At 38.1% G+C, this 22010-nt stretch overlaps 1 protein-coding gene across 8 annotated transcripts in view; it reads right to left on the bottom strand.

Annotated features, from left to right (window-relative positions):
* Positions 1-870: 870 nt before the first annotated feature.
* The window catches only part of cobl (cordon-bleu WH2 repeat protein), a 57366-nt gene continuing 36226 nt past the window's right edge, over positions 871-22010 (bottom strand). For 5 of the 8 annotated variants that reach the window (XM_088326202.1, XM_088326205.1, XM_088326201.1 and 2 more), the window contains 9 exons: positions 19596-19742; positions 13697-13795; positions 13496-13613; positions 11765-11871; positions 11552-11656; positions 9639-11275; positions 9110-9220; positions 6377-6661; positions 871-2801 (listed from right to left, as the gene is read on the bottom strand). In XM_088326202.1, the coding sequence (XP_088182328.1) occupies positions 2724-2801; positions 6377-6661; positions 9110-9220; positions 9639-11275; positions 11552-11656; positions 11765-11871; positions 13496-13613; positions 13697-13795; positions 19596-19742 (2687 nt within the window). In that variant the 3' untranslated portion in view covers positions 871-2723. The remainder of the gene's footprint in view (positions 2802-6376; positions 6662-9109; positions 9221-9638; positions 11276-11551; positions 11657-11764; positions 11872-13495; positions 13614-13696; positions 13796-19595; positions 19743-22010) is intronic. The other 3 variants (XM_088326203.1, XM_088326207.1, XM_088326208.1) reach the window with 3 other exon arrangements.

The raw sequence follows: 22010 nt of genomic DNA, 5'->3' as shown, positions 1-22010 counted from the left end.
CCAGGCATAAACTTAGAGTGGCCGAAAGCATGGGTGAGAGAAGGCCTGTGGGATCTGCGCTTTGAGGTAATACATAGCACAAATATACACCATGGTGTTTGCGATCATTGATAAAATGAGAAATGAAACTTATTTTTAATAACTTAATAAAATTATATTCTTTTAATAATACACGTTTAAAAGACTCTGACAGGACCAATTATACCCTGGCATTTTCTATGGTATAGGAAACTCTGCAAATATTGTTTGACCACGTCAACTAGAAAATGAAAATATCCTCCAATGCACAAAATTTTGAAAATAAAGTCAGTCATGCCCAAATAGTATCAAATTTGTCTTTCATTGGCTCTAATGCCATGGTTACAATGGATTTACAGGCTTTTGTCCGGAAGTAGTAACATGTTAATGTTTTGGTTGCAGTACGTTGCTCTCCGCAGGGTGAGCTTTTTTCATGTGTTTGTTAATTTGTGGTGTTGCCACAGTAGCAAACCACTTCACAACACAGATTACACTTGGCATTGTCCTTTTCTGTAGTTGAAAAAAGTCCATATCATGTGGCACTTCCTGTTTGCCTCTGTCATTTTTAGCTTTGACTATTTGGCCTTTTCTTCTGTCTGTCAGGCGGGATGCAGCAGATGGCAAAGTAGGGAGAAGTGCTAAACGTGTGTGTCAGTCACGACTCAGGCATAAACTTAAGAGTGGCCGAGGGAGAGATGGGCTGCTACATAGAGAAGCAGCGCTTTGACTAAACTGAAGGAGGGTTGAAGCCCCAATCGCAGGACAATAGTATTGATACGATTCAAGTCCATGCTTAGTATCGGTAAAATCAACTGCCTTCCTCTGACAAAAACGGAAATGATGAAAAGCAGCTTTGCAATTACAAAATGATTTATTCAACCAACAATTAGTTAGACAAAATAATTGTGCAAAAATGTTTGGGGATAAATGTAAAATCTAGTGTCTTATATTAATCTTTATCCGATAGATGAGAGACTCTTAGAATACAAAAGTAAACATGTGAAATGAAACCTATTGTGCGACAATTGAATCGCTCAGCAAAAAAAAAAATATTATATTAACAAAACAATGAAAATAAAAATCTCAGTTTTGTATTATCATGATGAAGAAAAGGGCTCCACTTTAAAAAATCAATAAGATAAATGATAATAGATGTTGAAATCTCCTCTCAAATTGTGTTCATTAGCAGCAAGAATGTATAACTAGACCCTGAAGAGTTGCTGTTAAGGTTTTCCTTGCAAAGCACATTAAGTAGAAATCCTTCAAACTCATATTAATGGCAGCCATTGATCCATCCAAACTTAGAAAGACATTTGTTGAAAAACAATATTGATTTGAATGTTAAGCAAAAATAAAAGATTGCGATTTGGTCACTTTAAGTTTCCGTAGTTTGTATTCCTCCTTTCTCTTTGTAGCACTCTTTTCGGTTGCACTACACCAGGGGTCTCCAACGTGGTCCCCGTGGGCACCAGGGTGCTCCCCAAAGATAGCTGAAGTGCCAGTGGACCTGTTCTGGAAATAACTCACCAGCGCTGGGTCATTTTTTTTAGTGAAATAATCATTTTTTTCGTGGTTGACTGAGTTGACGATTTAACCCTGGTCTCCAATAATTAACCTGGTAATAACATAGTAATTAAATGTCAAATTGTTATTTTAGAAATGCATATCAAACTGGTCACAAAAAAAGAAGCTCTCGGCTTGGAAAAGCTTGGTGACCCCTGCACTACACAAAACAGCGACATCTAGTGGTCAAATATTACACAGTGTCCCTTTAAATAGAGCTACACAAAAACACTTGCTTTAAGCTAACTGTTTTATAAAACTGCTATGTTGTGTGATATGTATATTGCAACGCGGCACACAAGGATATATGTGCTGTTTGTTCATTTTATCACTTTTCTGTCCTGTTATCTGTTTTTAGATTATTTCTGTTTTTAGATTATTTTTATAAATGAAAACATTACATTTAAGGTATTTCTCTGTTCCTATATACATTCGTAGATCACCTTTCTGCAGTGCAATTAAGAACATTAAGTTTTGTGTTAATTTGCAGCACAAATTTACAATGTACGCTAAAAGGCAGTATGTTTTTCCAAACAATTTTGTCAATGCCACTTAAATAGTTGGCATTGCAGAAAACACACTCTTAGGTGTTTCAATGTGTAGAGTATTTCGGATCAGGTTAAACTAACATAATGCACCACATTTGGAATGTTACAGAAAGCAGTTTTATACATAACACTGAACAACACAACACTAGAAGGCATCCATGTATCAGCTGTGCTAAGCAAAAATAAAGCAAAGGGCACAAAAATATCAGCTGTAGAAATAGCAACAAACCTTTTGAAATAGTCCGCTTTCATTGGCACTTATTCCTGCTTAACTTTTCAGTTCCAACCCCAAAAGTAAAGATAACAAATATTTTTTCTGTGTAGGTTATCAAGATGGACAAATCTCTCAAACGGCTGCCACTGACTACAAGGCCGAAAATAGCTCTGAAATTCAAACAAAATACACTAAACTTTTATTGACGACAGCTTTATAAGACAAATATGTCCTTCTTATTAAAAAAAAAATCTCTCTCTCTATTATGTATAGACATAAGTGCGTGAGTTATGGGTAAATGTGCTTAACTTCTCAAAGCACTGTGGGAAAATACAATCAATGAAAGAGTTCGAGAAATGGCTTTACTTGTGACTCTGTTCCTATGGAAGATTTAAGATGGATGAGTGCATTGTCCCCAGTCTGCCATTCACTTGCACCGTCTTTGTGGGCACTGCAACCTGAACAGAAAACACACATATTTACTTGTTGTACCACTAATTTAAAAATGTGATGCAAATATTTGATTTTGATCTGTGCGACAGACACCTAAAGTGACAGAAGGAACAACTCAATTTGAAGTTATTGAAGGTTAAAACAGGGTTCGTACATCTTTTCAATGGTCAAATTCAAGCACTATATAAGGACTTTCAAAACCATTTTTCCAATTTCTCCAGTAACACTAAAATTAGAAATCTGGTGTGAATTATTTTTTAGCACAGCCCCCCAAAATTCTGCAACTTACATATGCGATTTTTAATCTTGCGTGAGCGTTTATCAAGACAAATTAGGTTTAGATCTTGAGTAAAGAGCGAATATATTTGTTTTTGAGACAAATCTCCCCCCATATAGGTATGTAACTGACATTATCATACACTTTTTCATGGCCAAATTTCAGCACTTTTTAAGGATTTTCAAAGCCAATTTTTCAATTCCCCCACTACCGTGGAAAGGAAAAAAAAAACAGGTGTGAATCATGTTATTTGCAGATCCACAAATATATTGATTCACATATAGATAGATAGATAGATAGATAGATAGATAGATACTTTATTCATCCCCTAAGGGAAATTCACATTTCCAGCAGCATCCCTGAGCTGAGAACAATACAATAATAAAGCCAAAAGAATACAATATACAAATACCCAGTGTGACGTGCAAATGCCCACTTTAGCATGTTATATAGAGTAACTAAATAGTGCTACACAGAATACATAATGCAGTAAGATTCGGTAATATCCAATGTAGGTGGTGTGGTTTAATGTGGGCCTTTACTCTGCCGGGTGGAGTTAAAGAGCCTCATGGCATGAGGAAGAAAAGATCTCTTCAGTCTGTCCGTAGTACAAGACAGTGACAGCAGTCTGTCACTGAAACTGCTCTTCTGTCCGGAGATAATGCTGTGAAGCGGATGCGATGGATTGTCCATGATTGACCTCAGCTTTTTCAGTGCCTGTCTCTCAGCTACTGTTGTTAGGCTGTCCAGCTCTTTGCCCACAACAGAGCTCGCTTTCCTAGCCAGTTTATTGAGACGAGAGGCATCCTTCTTCTTGACGCTGCCTCCCCAACACGCTGCCGCATAGAAGAGGGCGCTTGCCACTACTGTGCATTTATCAAGACATATGATTTTAGATCTGGAGTAAATTGTGAATATATTTGTGGTTCTGAACAATACGAGTGTAAATATTTTTGAGTCGAATCTCTCCGCATATAGGTGTTGGGTGAAAAGACGGTAATATGTAGCTTACATTTTCAGTTGCATAAGGTTCTTTCTACGACAATTTACCACTGGGAAACCCTACCTCCATTTGTTGGGGACAATGCCGTACAAACCAATACCAGCTGCAGTTAATCACGAAAAAAGCAATGGCAAAACAAAGCCACCAGAGAGCAGTGTTAAAAAACATGGGAACAGTTTTGAGCATTGAGAAGAACTACACCCAAATTCCAAGCACTTTTCAATCCTAGGAAAAAACATTAAAATTCAAGCATTTGCAGGGATTTTTGGCACCTTTTCACCTGTCACGAATGGTGGGGGGAAATTGTAATACACATCACTACATAAAATGTAGAAACAATAATATTTTTTTAAAAAGCTGGTGCCCATTGGGTAAACTTAATTTCTTGAAAAAAAAGTTATTCACTCAATAGTGGATGTCCTATGTCTTTAAAGCAGGGGAGGGCAAAATACCGCCTGTGAGTCACATGTCGTTTTTAATATGCCCCCCCCCAGCGAAAATGTTAATATAATGATATGTATAAAAGCACTTCTAATGAAAATGTGTTCATTTGAAACCATTGTTGTCCCCAACATTCAAATAATTGGCTACCTATTTTAACTGGCCATTTTTTATCATCTATTAATATTTATCAAGATATTTATCAAATAGAATTAAAAAAAAAGCTAGCTGTACTGCATTTTTGTTTTTTTAAAGCCATATGATCCCAGTTACTGCTTTAAAAAGTGAAAATGTATTCATGTGCTTTAGTTCTGTCACGATTGCCCATTGCCCTGACTTGGGCCAGCCCGTTTGGTGCCATCTGCTGCTTGTTGCCTGTTTGGCTTCCCCTCCTATTTAGACTCAGTGCTCTCATTCACTCCTTGTCAGTCCGTCAACAAATCTCTGCACTTGTAAGACTTGTATTGTGTCCAGTATCCTGCTCGTGTATCCAGTATCGATCCCGCCTGTCTCGTCCTGTATCTTGCTCATGTATCCAGTATCCGATATCGATTCCATCTGTCCCGTCCTGTCCGGTATCCTGCTTGTGTATCCAGTATCTGGTGTTGATCCCGTCTGTCCCGCCCTGTCTGGTATCTTGCTCGTGTTACTAGTATCGATCCTGTCTGTCCCGTCCGGTATCTTGCTCGTGTGTCCGGTATCGATCCAAGCTGTCCTGTCCTATCCGGAATCGATCCTGTCTGTCCCGTCCTGTCCGGGATCTTGCTTGTGTAACCGGTATCTGTCCTGTCCGGTATCTCGCTGTTGTATCCGGTATCGATCCCGTCTGTCACATCCGGTATCCTCAAGTTTCCGGTATCGGTGCCGTCCTGTCCGGTACTTTGCTCGTGTATCCAGCATCTGGTATTGATCCTGTCTGTCCTGTCCGGTTTCGATCTCGTCTGCCTCTGGCATCCTGTTTTCCCGTGCTGACTTCTCGGTCTCACTTCTTCTGCCCAGCAATCGCCGAATCCCTGGAGTTTGTGTTCACGTGCATGACTGCCCCATTTTAGTAATATAAAGCTTGTGTGAAAACGTTACGCGTCTGGGTCCACCGTCTGTTTGAGTTCTGACAAGTTCTCAGTTTGGTTACGGTAAATGATTTATCTATAGACAAATAAAGAAACTTGTAAGTGCCTGCATGTTTGTTAATTCCTAAATCATATCATCGATGCTATTCAAAAAATATTTATCTCCACTTTTGGGTAATTGTTTTATTTTTGCTTAATGGAATGTGCAGAAAATGCAAAGAAATTTTTGAGATTTGTCTACATTATATTGTATTTTCCCCTCATGTATTTTTGGAGGATCACATTCAAGACTATCGTTAGATACAAAAATAAAAAGCGCTTTTTTCCTCCTAGCACTTTAGCAAAATTTTTTGATCCAATGCGGCCAGTGACTCAGAAAGTTTGCCTACCTCTGCTCTAAAAAGATATCATCTGCAAACAGCTATGAAAGTGCAAACAGAATTTTTGTTCAAATCAGCAGTTGTGTCATTATTTCTCCAGCTCAGCATTCCAATTTCTAACTTTCGTTAGGAGAAAAGAAAAGGTAAAATTAGACCACTTTATATTTTAATTTGTAAGACCAGCATTAATCACGGTTATCATTGTATTATCTTTGTTTTCACCCTAACTGAAAGTGTTTTCTTTGCTCATTGAATGGAGTGGACCAAGAGAAAACTTGAGTCTTCTGCTGTAATTTGATCCATGGGGATGTACGAATGTAATTTTGCCATTGGCGTTGCACTACACATTCAAAAGACACTACAAGCATTAAAGGTACAGGATCTAATGTCCACCCTCCCAGATTTCTACCTTTTTTAGCTTTTCGGCAGCTCCACAGCGGATGGCTTCCATCATGGATTCTCTGGCCAAGATGGCGTTGGCATTCAAAGGATCCGCCGTAATTTGACTGGACTGGCGCAAAAGTAGAGGAGAGCGAACAGGGGGTGCAAGCATTGAGGTCGAAGGAGATGGTGCAAAGAAAAGAGACGGGCAAGTTGAGGGAATTGGTGAGGAAGAACAGGGAACGCATGCCCTTTGATCCTCCTCTGACGCTGACCTGAACCTTTCTAGCTCAGCAGCAGCACCAGATTTAGTCTGCAAGAAAAAAAGCAGTGCAACATTTACTATGTGGAATGTCAAGAAGGCACTCTCTAAATATGCATTTGTGAATTTGTTAGCATGACAATTTCCGTTGCAAATGTCTTTTTTTTGATGCAATATTTCCAGCTTATAAAGGCCCATTTCCAGCAACAAGCAGACCGGTGTTCTAATAGTCAGTGTTGGGCATGTTACTTTAAAAAAGTAATAAGTTATAGTTACCCGTACTCACTCCTTCTTCTAAAAAGTAACTGAGATAGTAACTGAATTACTCCATAGTAAAGGTAATTTAAAAACATTATCTAGTCTTTCTCTAGATGTTACCAGGAAAAGTAACTATTTCAGTTATTTTTCAAAAAAGTTATTGTTTGTAAAAGAATTTGAAATTTTCTGAGGAATATTTGAATCAGTTATATAGAGAACAGACAGGTAGTTGTGTTATAGAACATTGCAACATTTATTGCACCACACCAGCAACATATTTTTCTGACACTTGAAGTGCAACAAATATAAACAGAAAATGATACAATTAAATAACAATTAAATTAAATGGAAAAAAGGAGGAAAAGACAAAATTCAACAACAAAATGAAAAGAGATCAAAGAAAAAATATATATAATTTTTATGTAAACAAAAATATGAAGTAAACACAAGAATCAAAACATTTATAAATCTACAAAGATTAAATACAAATCATTTTCAACATTTTTTCATGCTCAATAAATTTGAACTCAACAACAGTGAATTCCCCAAAAATGAAAATCGACTTATCATAAGAGAAAAAATACGCCTCGGAGGGGGAAGCGGCTGTTGATTGGTGGGAAGCCGCTATCGTACTATATAATTGTCACTATTTTGAATGGTGACATGATCTAAAAGAGGTGACAACAACAACACGGAAGAGAGCGGAAAACCAAGCTGAAAACAATGTTAGGTTTACGGGGTAACGCTGCTGTTGGCGGTCTGCAGCCAAAGCAACACACGGCTTTTGACCGTCAATAACTCTAACACAGTTGTAACGGTGGAAAAAGCAATAAGTCAGATTACCGTTACTGAAAAAATAACGCCGCTATAAGCGCTTTACTTTCAACACTGCTAATAGTACATTGTGTTTGCCAATTGTGTTACAAGGCTGATAATTGATTAAAAAAAAAAAAACTTGCGCAATGATTTTGGCACAGCTAAAAAAAAAAAAAACAGTTCAGCTGGTCATAAAACTGACTTTCCTTTGAGCTTGTCAAGTATATGGAGAATCACATTTGTGGTTGTGGTAACCGTGGTTGAAATTTCTAATTGGCCAGGAAAACTTTCACATCTGTATGTGAAATGAAGGCTATTCCTTGCAAGAAATTGCCAAGACACTGAAGATCTCCTACAACGTTGTATATTACTCCCTTCAGAGAACAATGCAAACAGGCTCTAACCCAAGCGTGTCAACTCTCAAGTTTTTCCCTTGGTCCGGATCCAGACTTTGTTATTAGGTGGGCCGAACAGTAAAACAATGTCGATGCCAAACATTTAGCTTTGTTTTAAGTATGATGCCTTATTGTTAAGCCTTCATTTCTAGCCTACCTTACAAATTAAAATCACAGATGCTAAATAAACGTTTTTTTCTAAGAGCAACAGCTTTATTCACAATGAAAATTTATTTTTTCATGTTTGACATTGAATTTGTTAACAATTTGTTCATTTTAACAGTTAACTAAATGCAACTATACATCTGAACTAAGTCACCACAGACATAAACAAACTCAAGTAGGCGCTATGAAATAAAAATATGTTTGCCTCAATTGTCATACTGCCTTAAAATAAAAATAAAATGAAATATAAAATAAGAATTTTAGTAATGAACAGGCAATAACATCAGATCAAGTATTAAGCTGGGCCTACTTTTACACCCTATCGCAAGAGTATTTTGTTTGTATTGGTGAAAAACATCCTAATGTTTGATAGAAATAAGCTGGAGCCTTTGACATACTCCAAAATTTAAGGCAGGCTACCGGATCCAGCCTACGGGTTTGTCTGTTCGACGTGCACTAACCAGCATGGAAAGGAAAGTGGGAGGCCCCACTGCACAACCAAGCAAGAGAACAAGTACTATATTTTTTTAACCAGGAGTTCGGGTAAAAAATACTTGCACACCACCAGTGTCAACATCTTCAGTAATGAGGCGACTTAAAGCTGCTGACCTTTAAGGCATAGTGGCAAAAAACGTCATATCTGAGACTGGCCAACAAAAGAGATCAAAATGGGCCAAAGAACCCAAACATTGGACATCTCAATTTATAAATAAAAATGTGACTTTTTCATGTAAGACAAAATTGTCTGAGTAACCCAAAACCTTTGAACTGTAGGGTAAATATTCCCAATTGTTTTATTTCACTAAGAGTTATTTTTTAAAGTAAAGGCAGGGACATAACAGAGTAGCCAATGGAAAAAAATTACCTTCCTCAGCCTTTCAGAGTTGTTCTGCGCTCTAATAGCAGCAAGAAGAGCAGACCTCTCGTTCTCATAAAACGAAGCCTCCTTTGTACTTCTGGCGCTGGATGAGGGTATCTAGTCATTAATAGAAATGTGAACATAGGTCATGTATTATGTCTTGTAGTCAACATTCAAGGGCACAGTCTTGCATGGGGTTAGAAAAAGAGTTAGAGTTGTATGTAAAAAAATGAAACTTGATTTTAAGGCTTGGGGTAAAATAGGACTTTATGGGTAATCAGAATTATTACTAAATTAATATAATGCTCAAACATCAATGTCTACTTCTATAATGTATGCAGCAGTGTGCAATTAAGGTTAAAGAAGTTACGGAAGCTTCATTTATTTTGTTGTGCAGTTGGTTAGGGGTCAAGGTCAAAAGAAAAAAAATCTAATTTAAATCAGATTGGTGAAAATCCCACTTGTAAGTGTTTTGTTCATTCTTCTATTTGAGCAATCCATTATCCCAAAAAACACAAGCCCATTGTGAGCTCACCTTCTTGAGCCGGTCTTTGTTTCCTGCCTGGATGGCCTCCATGAGATTACAATGCAGAGAGTTATCTTTCTCGACAAATCGACAGGCTACGGGCTTGAACTTTTTAACCGGTCCAAATAAGTTCTCAGTTGAGTGTCCAGTTGTTTGTCTGTCTGACATGCTGTGTGAAAGTTCCGGCTTTGCCGCCGATGTGAAATGAGTGGCGGTATGGGGTTTAGCAGTTGAGTGAGGTTGCGATCGAGGTGTAATGCTGGGGCTTCTACATGGATTAACTTCTCGGACATCACGGTCTGCTGTGATGTTTTGAGAGGGAGCACTTGACTGAAATTGTTTAATTATGTCCGATACTGGTCCAGCCGAAGAAATCTCTTTCAAGGAGTTGCTACGGTCTCCTTCCTTGTCATGTCCAATTTCTTTCTGGCTTTTTATTACACATCCTGGGTAGCTCATAGACCGGAAAGGGCTGGAGTTTTGGAGACAGGTTTGGTTGACCTTCTTATCTGTTAATGATATCTTGGAAGACTGGCGTGGATTCACTTGCATGGAGTGACCCATTGTATTAAAGGCAACTTTCTGTGTTAGAGAAGACTGGGATGGGAGCGACATAGGCTTTGATGGGGCGTACTTATTGATGGCAGATGCCACATACTGGCTTGACGTACGACGAGTCTGCTTAAGGAAATGAGGAATATCTGAAGGGAGTGTTGTCTGTGGTTGTTTTATCCTTTCAGATACTGAAAGATCTTTATTCAATAAAGTTTGTAGCTCATTTTTTATGAAGACACTATTAATTGTGTCATTCATTTTTATACCAGTCTCTTTGAGCGGAACATTGTCTGCATTATTCGTAACTGTGTGTAGTGATTTCAGGAGCTCTTGTCTGTCAGTGGTCAAAGCAGTCACAGTACTTCGAGTACTTATGATATTCCCTGAGCTGTTTTTTGCTTTGTCAGTCACACCGACGCTGCAAGAAGGAGCACGTTCTTGTTTTTCACTACAGCTCCAAAAGGCTTTAGCCTTTCCGACAAGTGGACAATCCTCACTTCTGGAAGTTCCGGATGTTGTCGCATCAGCCGCTCCGTAGTGACCGGACATATTCATGATATTCCCTCGCTCGTCAATTTTCAAAGAGCCTGCAGTTAATGTGGCAGATGTGCTTTGCGTACCACATGTAACATTCGTGACAGAAGATTTGTGAGGTACAACGGTAAATGTTTTCATACCAAGGCGAGAGGTAGGATTGCAAGTAACTTTCTTTGGCACCGTGTTTGAGCCAGAGTTATTTTGGTAAAAACCATGATCTATTCTTTCTCTAGATGATGTACGCTGACTGGTTTGGGGCAGGACATCACTGTCCTCTTGTAAAGTGCTACCCTTAGACAGGAAATCCGATCTGAGAGTTTGTGTCGTAATGCTTCTGCTGTGTTCCTGGGGCATGCAATGTTTCATTGCTGATAGTCTTTGTGTATCCTCTTTCACATCTTCAGTTTTCTTTTGATGTGTGGATCCACTTAACCCATTTCCCAGTGGTGTCCTATCATGATCGGTATTAGCACTCACATAACTACTTTTTTTCATCAAACCAGCTGTGGAAGCATTATCGTTTTTGTTCCCCCAATCTGCAGAACGCTCTGATGCTGTAATGAAATAGAAATAGAAACAGAGACATTGATTAACATTTGACAGAAGCTGCTACTTTGGAGTATTTTTTTCCGATCATAAACTAAGTAAATTTGTTTTATACAAAACTCCTATAATCGGTTGGATGATTAATTCCATTAAAATATTTTTTGGAGTAAAAATGTTAAAGATTGAGAAACAAAATATGTTCCTTAGGTAAAAGCTGACAAATACAGGAAAGATCAAATACTGAATAGATTAGACTGTTAACAATACAGTGCAGTATTGCTAACCTTCAGGATCTGCCAAATTCGGTACTTGTAGCTTTTTTTCTTCTATGAATGATTTACAGTCTTCTAGAACATCATCTATTGCTGTAACTGGTACATCGTGGTTCACTGTTCAAGAAAAATAAAATAAATTATATAAAAATGTGTTACTATTAAAAAGAGCTTTAAGTAAAAGTACTAACCTCTGCAGAATTTTACACTACAGACTTCCCTCACCTGAAAGCTCCGCTTCCATAGGCATCTGATGGAGCCATTGGTATTTCTTCTCAAAAGTGTTGTTTCTGTCTGTTGCCCTTTTCTGGGGGTTGACTTGGATATAGGGACTGCACACACAGACACGCACACAGACACACACACAAGACACAAAACAGTACAGCACTGTTACTAATTATCATAAAACAACACAATATGATACATATTATTTCATGCTTATCCAAAGAGATGCCTGTAACACTTAGCAGAAAACCTTTTTTTCAATGGATTGGTTCAGAGCAGTCAACTATAATGTCTCATACGGTGCCCTGTCTGGGGATCATGTTAAAACACATGCACTTGCACCAGATTCTTCTTCCCATACTCTGAAGACAATAATTTAGGTGAACACAAAGTCTTGTGAATACATTTTTGAGTATTAAATGGCAAGCCTTTGAATTTTTTGGGGGGGATGTGGGGGCGCGGAGAAGAACAATGACTACAGAAGCAATTACCGATGGCCACCACATCAACAAATAAGTGTAATGAGGGCGTCATGCTTGGTGGCTTTCAACACTGCCCTGAGCCTTTGAAAAACAAGGGCAGGATTCTAAGAAATGATCATTTCATTAAAGATAATTTAAAGTTCAAATGTTGTAATACTTGTTTTTCTTTGTTTACACGCAACTCACTCAATTTACATTGATTGATGAGAAGCATCTGTGCCAGAAACACTGTTTTGCATAGTGCATTTTGTTCCGCATTCTGATAGGTTAAAGAGTCTCTTCACTTCTTCACCTGTGCGTTGATAACATTGCAGTTTAATATGTATAGGTACGTAAAAGAGCATATATAGTATTTTGTTAAGAGAATTTCAGTATTCCATTTCTGTCTTTTGCAACGATATTGATGCACAGGTGAAGAATGCAAATCGGTGTTTCTTCCAGCAGTAAAATATAGAGAGACAATTTGATGAGCACTAATGCAGGGTTGTCAAATATTGTTAAAAAGGTCAACTTGTAAATCGCCTAAGCCAGGCACGACTGACAAAGCAACCGGGGGCTGTATTTTCTTCCCCTCTTTTTTTCGTTTTCTCCTCTCTCTTTCTTTAGCATTGACTCTCTTCCTTATCTTCTTCTCATTCTGTATTTCTCCTCTTGTCACTCTATCTTTCTTTTTCTGTCTTTCTCTCCTTCTTTTTCCCTTTCCTTTCATTTCCTCCCTCTTTCTATATATCTAATTTCTCTCCTTTCTCCCGTCCTCTCTTTTTCTATCTCTTTATTCCTCTCCCTTTCCCTTCCTCCCTTTCTTACCCTTTCATCTACTAGTCCTGCCCCAGTGTTTTCTCTATCATGTGGCCCACGAGCTAAAAAAAATTAGACACCTCTGCTCTAAAGCCAGTATGTCATCTTTACCACTGATGGTCTATTTGTAGACAACCGAGTTCAAACTCATTGCAAACAATGTGATTTTGATCAGCGATGAATATCAATTGATCAATCATTGCTCAAATACGGTAGTATACTGTAAAAACTTGTGTAGTAACGCACACCTATGAATACTCCATAAATCTCTTTATTTATGCACCATATTTCAGGTATGTATAAGGCTGACCAGGTTTAAAGCGCACTTTGACATTTGTGGCTAATTTGAGTTTTTTTAGGTCCGCCTTATAGTCTGGAAAATACAGCAATTTTCCTCAGCTCCACTTTGGTCTATTACATTTACTAACATTATGTGACAAGGGTTATTTACCTGATTTTTGATCCCAAGGTTGTACTCCCTTCATCACTGTCACTGGAAAGGTCTCGCATAGGCCCAGGCAGTCTCTCTCTTTTGGCTCCTAAACTAGACTCCAAACACAGACTCCTGTCTGGGGATGTGGGATGAGTGTCAGATAGGGAGCTTAACGAGACTGATTCTTCACAATCTAACATTCCTTTAAAGTGGCATAACCTTGGTCTGGTGGGCTGCCGCCAGTGCTGCTGGTTCCCAGGGACAAAGTTTCAGCCTCAGGTGTTTCAGTTTCAGTGCGCTGGCCACAATCAAGCCTAGCTGGAGGAGAAAAAGAAAAGTTATTTACAGAAATCAAGATTCACTGTTCGCTAAAATGTTAGCAAACCAGTAATGTAATTTATTATTTTTAAGGTAAGATAATCTCACTCCAAAAGTAAATAGAATTTCCTCAAGAACCCATTGTTAAAATGATCTAAATAAATTCCTGGACAAAGAAAGAGTGTCACACTGTAAATCTAAATCCATTTAGATCCACAGTGATAGCAGTTATGTAATACTAATATCAGAGGTCTGAGTCGATCACATTTCATCCAAAACAACAATTTTAAAATCAATATATGACCCCCCCATTTGAGCAGTCCATTCCAGTTAATGTTTCTGATCTTACATCTAGCAGTCTATTCACTACTTCATCAAAAACCCAAAATGCCTAAATTAAATAACTTTTTGGGTTGCCATTTGGGCTGACTAAAAAGTGGAATTTATGGGTTGGGTATTATTTTAAAGCCTGTAGGATTCCCTGAATTCTAGCATTGATTAGTCTTTAAATATTAAGGTGCAGTGCAATGGTATTAAAATTATGTCATTTATTCACACTCAGGCCTGTTTGTATGGATATTATTTCAATATAAAAATTAAAAGTCAATAAACAAAAGGAAAGATAAGGAAATATATTTAAAACATGCAAAATTTAAAAAATAAAAATATGAACGCAAGACCCAACTGTCCTTCAATAATAATAATTTTTCTTCTTTTTCAAAAATATTTTTTAAGTTTTCACTCAAGATTTTGTTCTTTTAGACAAGTATGAACTTTACATTACAATATTATAATCATTGATATAATCATATTTGACATTCGGATTCTGTTGTTGTGCTGTTCAGCCCTTTGAGACTCTTTATGATAAAGGGCTATACAAATAAATATGACTTGACTTGACTGTGTCATTGCTGAGAAACAATAACCTATGCAGCCAAAATAAATTCACTTTCAAAAACGTTCATGAAAAAAAGGTCTAATACACTATTGACCATATCAAAATAAATTAAAAGTATAAAATGCTCGACTAAAAATACATGGCATTCTTGTTCCAATTCTTATAGTGGTTAAAGATATATAAGACTGTTGTTACAAAAGAAACTGGATTCAGTTTACCAACTTTTAGAGGCAAACAGTCACAAGCGCCACAAAGTAATTGCAATAAGTATTTTAATTTCAACATTCATTTTGGCACCACAAACCAGAATACTCAAGCCAAACATGTATGCAGAGGCCAAAAGCACAAACATTTTGCGGCCTAATGAAACATCTTTATTTATGTTTGTGTGATTCACTAAGAAAATATTGTGACTATTTGTAACGAAACTGTCCAGGGAATTCGCTCTTTCAGGTCAAACCACCAAGTAGTCGGGGCCCCTTTTGTGGATTTGAGAAAACTAATTAGATCAGTGACTAAATTAACTTATAAGTCATCTAATTCAAGTCATTTACTGGCTTTTGGAAATGTAAGCCGACTTGCTCATAAATTGTACATACAACTGCTTGTGAGCAGCAGTGTCCGAGTACATGCATTCAGGCAACCGGTCATGATGTGGTGCTGAGTCACAAGTGTATCTACTCAGCTCATTTCCAGCAAAGCTTAGTCACGCCGGCTTCAGCCACAACCACTACATGCACATTCACTTGTGTACATATTAAGTGCCTTATCTTAAATTCATTGATTAAAAAAGAAACTTATTTACACACGCGCACAGTGGTAGAACTCTTCAATTTCTACCTCAAGGCAAATAATTTAATTTCTAAATTCAAATGTAAGCAATTGTTTTGTCCTATTCCTTTTGCTTCAGTCAAAGCAAATTTTGATGTAGTGGTCTAATGCTTCCCTATATCCTCACAGTGTATACTATATTTAAGGCAATGGTCAGCAACCACCATCATTTGGTATCGGGCCAAAACAGAAATATATAAAAGTTGCCTCGTTTTTTTGCTCATACCAAAGTCCGGCACGAGAGACAGCTACGGCCCCTGATCAAATTTTTACCGGCCTTCTGCCTCTGTCATAAAATTGATTTTATGTGGCCCTCCAGAAAAAATACAATCACAATTTCACCAGATATTAGCAGTAGCCCTTTGACCAACTTGCCCTTGGCTTTCTATGAAAGTGCTAGCTTACCCCATTTCCAACATGGCCACTGCGAATATAAAAAGGAAAGTTGAAAGTGAGGTCTGCCAATTACAGGACAGGTGGAAATTGGAGTATTTTTTCACCATAATCCAAAACAACTGTGTCTTCCTAATCTTTCAAAATACTATGGCTTTTTCAAAGAACACAATATCAAGAGTCACTGCCAGACAAAACATGCTGACTACAAAAGCTAACTGGAAACGAACGCTATGAAAAGGTGAACAACTTGGAAGCCTTTTTAACTCAAAGCAGCGCCTTTTCTACATGAACGAAAATGCGACAAAAGCGAGCTACGAGGTTGAAACCCTAATCGCCAAGTACTGCAAACCATTCAGCGAGGGGGAATTTATTAAAAACATGCCAGGCTGAACAGTCAGCCCTCATAGATTTTTAGCTTAGCAAATCTGGGCCGCTATTTGAAAGGTTTGGACACCCCTGTCTTATACTGTAAATAGCGCACTTCCCCCCTCAAAATAACTCAAAAACTGGGTGCGCGTTATACACGTGGTTTTACAGTAGTATATCACCATATTTGATCAGTCAAAATCATCGCTGACCAAATTTGCACAACATTGGATGCAACGGGAATCGAACCCGGATCGCTGAGAGTGCTAAATCCTAACCATTAGAACACTAGGGTCATAGAGGACATAGGAAAAGGCATTTGATTCCATCTCATCATTACACAATTTTTACTCCTAGTACGACCTTGTTGAGTATGTGGGGGCCATAAAAACATTCATTGACAAGGTAAGCTATAAACAAAACACCAAAATAAAATTTACAATTTATTTATTTAATATAATTTAAAGTAAGAGTCATCATTAGATACACCAAATAATTTTTTACCTTGTTGTCTTCTTGAATTGGTTTACATTTTTCAGGACGAGTTTGTTTTCTCCATTCTTTAACAACTGGTTTAGTGAGTTAGAATACTGTGATGATGTGATAACATTTAATACATCATCCTATGTCATCTACATCCTTAGTGGTTTAGTGATTACACAGTTGATTGAGGCTTATCATTATAATTATTGCTAATATTATTTTTGGGTGGGCAGCACGGCGACGCAGTGGTTAACGCGTGTGCAGCACAGTTCTAAGGTCTTGGGAACCTCCTGTGTGGATTCAAATCCAGCTACCGGACTTACTGTGCGGAGTTTGTGTGTTCTCCCCGTGCTTGCGTGGGTTTCCTCCGGGCACTCCGGTTTCCTCCCACATTCCAAAGACATGCATTTCAGGTGGATTGGCCGGTCCAAATTGTCCCTAGGTGTGAATGAGCGAGCGAGTTGTCTGTCCCTGTGTGCCCTGCGATTGGCTGGCAACCAGTTCAGGGTGTCCCCTGCCCACTGCTTGCTGGGATGGCCTCCAGCACCCCGCGACCCTACTGAGGATAAGTGGTGCAGCTAATGAGATGAGATGAGATTATTTTTGGGTCGGGCTGCAAGAACAAACCAGTCCATGGTACAGAAAAGGTTGGGGACCACTGATTCGGAGTACTGGTATATGGAAATACCGAGAAAAACGGGAATGAATACAACAGGAATTTTCATAACCTGATAATACAAAGAAATTAGCTTGGGGGGGTTGATCAGTATCTGTCATAAATATCATACAATATATAGGAGTGCAGCAATCACAACTTTTTGCTCAAAAACAACATTACAAAATGTTATATGCCATATTTGAGGGATTCATCAAAATTTCTGCCATTTCCAATATCAGTTATCTTTTGTCCAACATGTGTCTTGCACAAAACTGAGGGTAATGGAAACGCACCAAATGAAGTCTAAGGTCGCAGCCAGACATTAGATGGTTGCACAATCGATCGAGATATCATATGACCATTGTATAATCGAATAACCAAAGTATTGGCTTGTGAGTATCAAATGGCCTCGCTATAGTGCTATGACTCATTAATCACTGTAACCGATATTGTATATCTTGGGATCCTTAATTATCTCATCTGTCATGGTGGAGCCCATTGAACTAATATTTTGCACTCAGTTTTAATCGGAATAGAATGAGCATATAGTTAGAACAAAAGTACTGTAGATTCGGACTATAAGCCGTGCGTTTTTCCCAAGCTTTCAACTCTGCAGTTCATGCAATAATGTGGACAATGTATGCGCCCGAGCAGTAAAAGTAAGAGACAGGTGGAAGATATGTGTTGGGGAAGACGCAAGTTTAATGTATCTTCACGCTTTTGTGCATAAATAGAATTCGCATGAACAGACATTCATCATGGAAAAGTTGTCAATCGAAAGGGGAAGGCCAACTACCATATTGGGAATAGTTTTCTGTTTATTTGTAATTGAAAATAATGTGGCTCAACGAACCGATTACAAAAAACAACGCCCAAACGAAGCAGAAATGTTTTAGGCCGATTCCTATATATCTGTTGGCATTATCGTCTTATTTGGAGTAAACATTTTATACGGTTGGATTCTATGCATTGTCTTTGATGTAGCAAAGCCATTTTCAAGAACATTCAAAGAAGTTGATGAAGGCCAGGGGATGTGATGGTGAGTTACGCCGTCTTTATAGTTTCCAGATCTTGTTTCAGACTGATCTTTATGTTTCTCTGATGAGTATATTTTCTATTCTTGAATCCCCAAAGTTAAGATTTCCAGTTATATGTGTCATGACATATTTTAGTGACTGGTGACATCGTACAGACACATATTTTTTTATCAAAAGTCTGGCGGCCAACCGGCAGGCCATCAGAGCGTTAAGGGTTATTAAAACTCTGTGTACCGTCTTTCTTCCTAAATATCTCATGTTTCAATGTGGGCACATGCGGCTTATAGTAGTGCGGCTTATCTGTGTACAAAATGTTTTTCCCTTTAAAAATGTACTGGGTGCGACTTCTAATCAGGTGCGCTCTATAGTCCAAATTTTACGGTGAATAAAACAACCCTCAAGTTACACAAAATAACTACTCACACACTGTTGCACATCATGTCACATATGGCATCCTACATACAATGTGATTTGAGAAAAGTTTCCTTGAAAGGGAGAGAATTAAAAGTCAGACAGGGTTAAAGATGCAAAGAGAAATGGCAGAAAAAAAATGTTGATGACAGAAAAATGTCAAGGATCCTTGGAGCGCAGACATAAAGTTCCACAGCAGAACACAATAAAAAGGGGGCAGGGTACGAGTAGAGAAAATGGCAGACACCAGAGTCTAACTATTCTAAGAAGGGAATAAATTAATTGTTTCAGCAACTAATTGAATTGAAGGGGTTGGTAACCTATGGCTCACAAACCAGATATGGCTCCTGTCATGAGTTCATATGACTCGGAGATAAAATTCTGGACACACTAATTGTTTATATTTTGTTGCAGATCAGATAAGTGCATAGACGAGATTAGTGCGTGCATAACCAAATCATCTAAGGTCACAACCTATAATTAAAACGCGCTGAAAATTAGATTTTTTTTTTCTGGTGAGCGGATTTGGCCCTTATGCTGAGTTTTGTTTTAAAATATTTGGTCTGGCTCTCTGCCCAAAAAAATCATAAATAAAATATTTTGCCACGATGGCTCCTTGGGTCAAAACCTTTCCCGACTCCTTCTGTAATGTGATTGGTAAATTTGATAAGACATTAAAGAGAATTTTCAGAAATAGAAAACAATCCATATGGTACATACACCGGGAATTGTTTTCCTGATTCTCCATGTTGCTCTGTGGGTCACTGTTTTCTGGATGTTCAGGTGAAGGGTACAATAAGGGAGGAGTAGAATGTCCCCAGGCTGCCGAACGGCGAGGCTTTGGTGGCGCTTGGTGATCAATTGCTCCTGGAAAGAAGTGGCATGAAAGCAATATATTGCTGTAGTACAATTTAAACTGACTTCTCGTACATACCACTGTGGTGGCCAAAAGTACTGAGTACACGCAGGATATTAGGGTTGAGAATATTAATTACAATATGAGCTATGTATTAAGTTCCATGTTCAGTTTGATATATTGTTAAAAACGTGTTATTGAATATGTAGTCATGTTTACGTGACTTTTCCAGTTATATTACTTTTATTATTTAATCAGCACATCATTACTTTGATAATATTATTATTCATTTGGTCTTAATAAATGGAACTTATGCTTATCCATATATTTGAATGAAATATTTACTTTCTGTATTCATTTGATGTTTTAATGTATCCATTAATTAAGTGGTTATACTTTCCCAGCATTGTTTCCAATTGATGTTCTTATAAGTCTGCCAAAAGCTTATCATACTACCTGCAAAATTCAGTTACATCCAGTCTTAACAAAGCTCTGTTGTAAAGATGTGACTCCCTAACTTTGACTGCAAAATCCAAATTCAGTTTCATTTTTGTCAATTAGCGCCACTTTCCTACAAAAACAGTGCTCAGCCATTCAGTTAATGTTTGTTAGGGATGACTATGTCCTGTTCACAAGCCCAAAATATTCAGTTTATCTTTTATTTTGTTTATTTGTAAAAATGGTTCTCAACAGAACTCTTCAGCTCTTGTTCCTTGGTTGAAATACTGAGACCTTGAAGTCTAATTAAACACCCAGCGGGACACTGACTGATCACACCAACTAGGGCTAACAAGTTAACAAGTTCAGGTCTATTATTAGTGTCATATTACAACCAATACTCCGACTACATTGAATGTCATCTAAATCAAGGAGTAGCAAAGAGTAACAGTGGTATTTGTCCAAAAACTTATAGTAAAGTTCCTGACAAATATAAGCAATACATGCCCTCTTCAGTCAAAAAGGCTTGAGGTTTAAATGCAATATGATCAGTTCCCGTTAAAATTTCAACTAAAATGTTTGAAGTTTCCTCTTTTAATTTACACCATCCCACACAAAGAGAGAAAGGAAATCAGGTAATCTAGTGGTATAAAATTCAAATAATAATTTTCTTTGTTAGAAAAAAATCATGTTATGTGCATGGATTCATATAGATTTTACATACTGGTTTGTTTCTATTCACGATTAACAAAGCACCTCCAATATGTAAACGCCATGTTTCTATCCAGTTCTTGACCATCCCTAAAAATGATTAAGAGCTGATAACTACCACACTTCCATTCATCTTGCTACCTAAACTTTCCCATGCTCCCATCTTTGAACTCCCTCCTCCTCAACACTTTTCTCAGGTCCACAACTCTATCATCTTTGCTTCTGTCACACACTACCGCGATCTCTCTGCTCTGAAAAAGGAGCTAATCAATAGGGGGCTTTTTGAGGTTCAAGTAGATTCTGTATAAATCTGTGATGGATGTTGTTTGTATTTGCAACTGGCACGTTTGAAGTGTTACTTGAGTGGCTGGATTCGTCTGGGAAAGGGGGGGAAAGTCAAAGCTAAGGATTGTTAATCACAAGTCTATTTTGAACAAGTTTAATTTTGTGCAGATATAAAAGGTAATGTCGAAAGACAACTTTGAAATGCAGATATTTGCAGTTATAGTCATCCTTATTAGTCCTGATGATCTGCTGGTGTCAAACTGGAACGTCATGGACAACGTGATTTCTTTTGATCATATAGTAACCCTCGTGAGAAAATACAGTTTCGATAATGGATGGCTGGCTTAGCTCTTTGATATACTTTTATTCTCATGCTTTCAACCACTTCTGTTACCAATCTGATAGTTAACAGTGTCAGTTTTGCCTTGTTCCCATAGGTTTTTGATTAACTTAGTACACGCACAATAGTATTCTAAGGGGTCATCAAAAAAATGTGGTCATAAGTCAGAGATGAGCCCGAGCACAATTATAGATTAATGTAAGTTACTCAAAAGACCAAAAACAATCAGACTCCACAAGTCTCATCTCATTAGCTGCACCGCTTATCCTCAGTAGTTGCGGGGGTGCTGGAGCCCATCCCAGCAATCATCGGGCAGTGGGCAGGAGACACTCTGAACTAGTTGCCAGCCAATCGCCAATCGCAGGGCACACATGGACAGACAACTCGCTCGCTCATTCACACCTAGGGACAATTTAGACCGGCCAATCCACCTGAAATGCATGTCTTTGGAATGTGGGAGGAAACCGGAGTGCCCCGAGGAAACCCACGCAAGCACGGGGAGAAC

This window comes from Urocampus carinirostris, chromosome 2 (assembly GCF_059441175.1).
Source record: "Urocampus carinirostris isolate Australia breed hairy pipefish chromosome 2, RoL_Ucar_1.0, whole genome shotgun sequence".
In the NCBI taxonomy this organism is placed as follows: domain Eukaryota; kingdom Metazoa; phylum Chordata; class Actinopteri; order Syngnathiformes; family Syngnathidae; genus Urocampus; species Urocampus carinirostris.
Note: the sequence above shows the minus strand (reverse complement) of the source record. Positions and strands in the feature narration are given on the sequence as shown.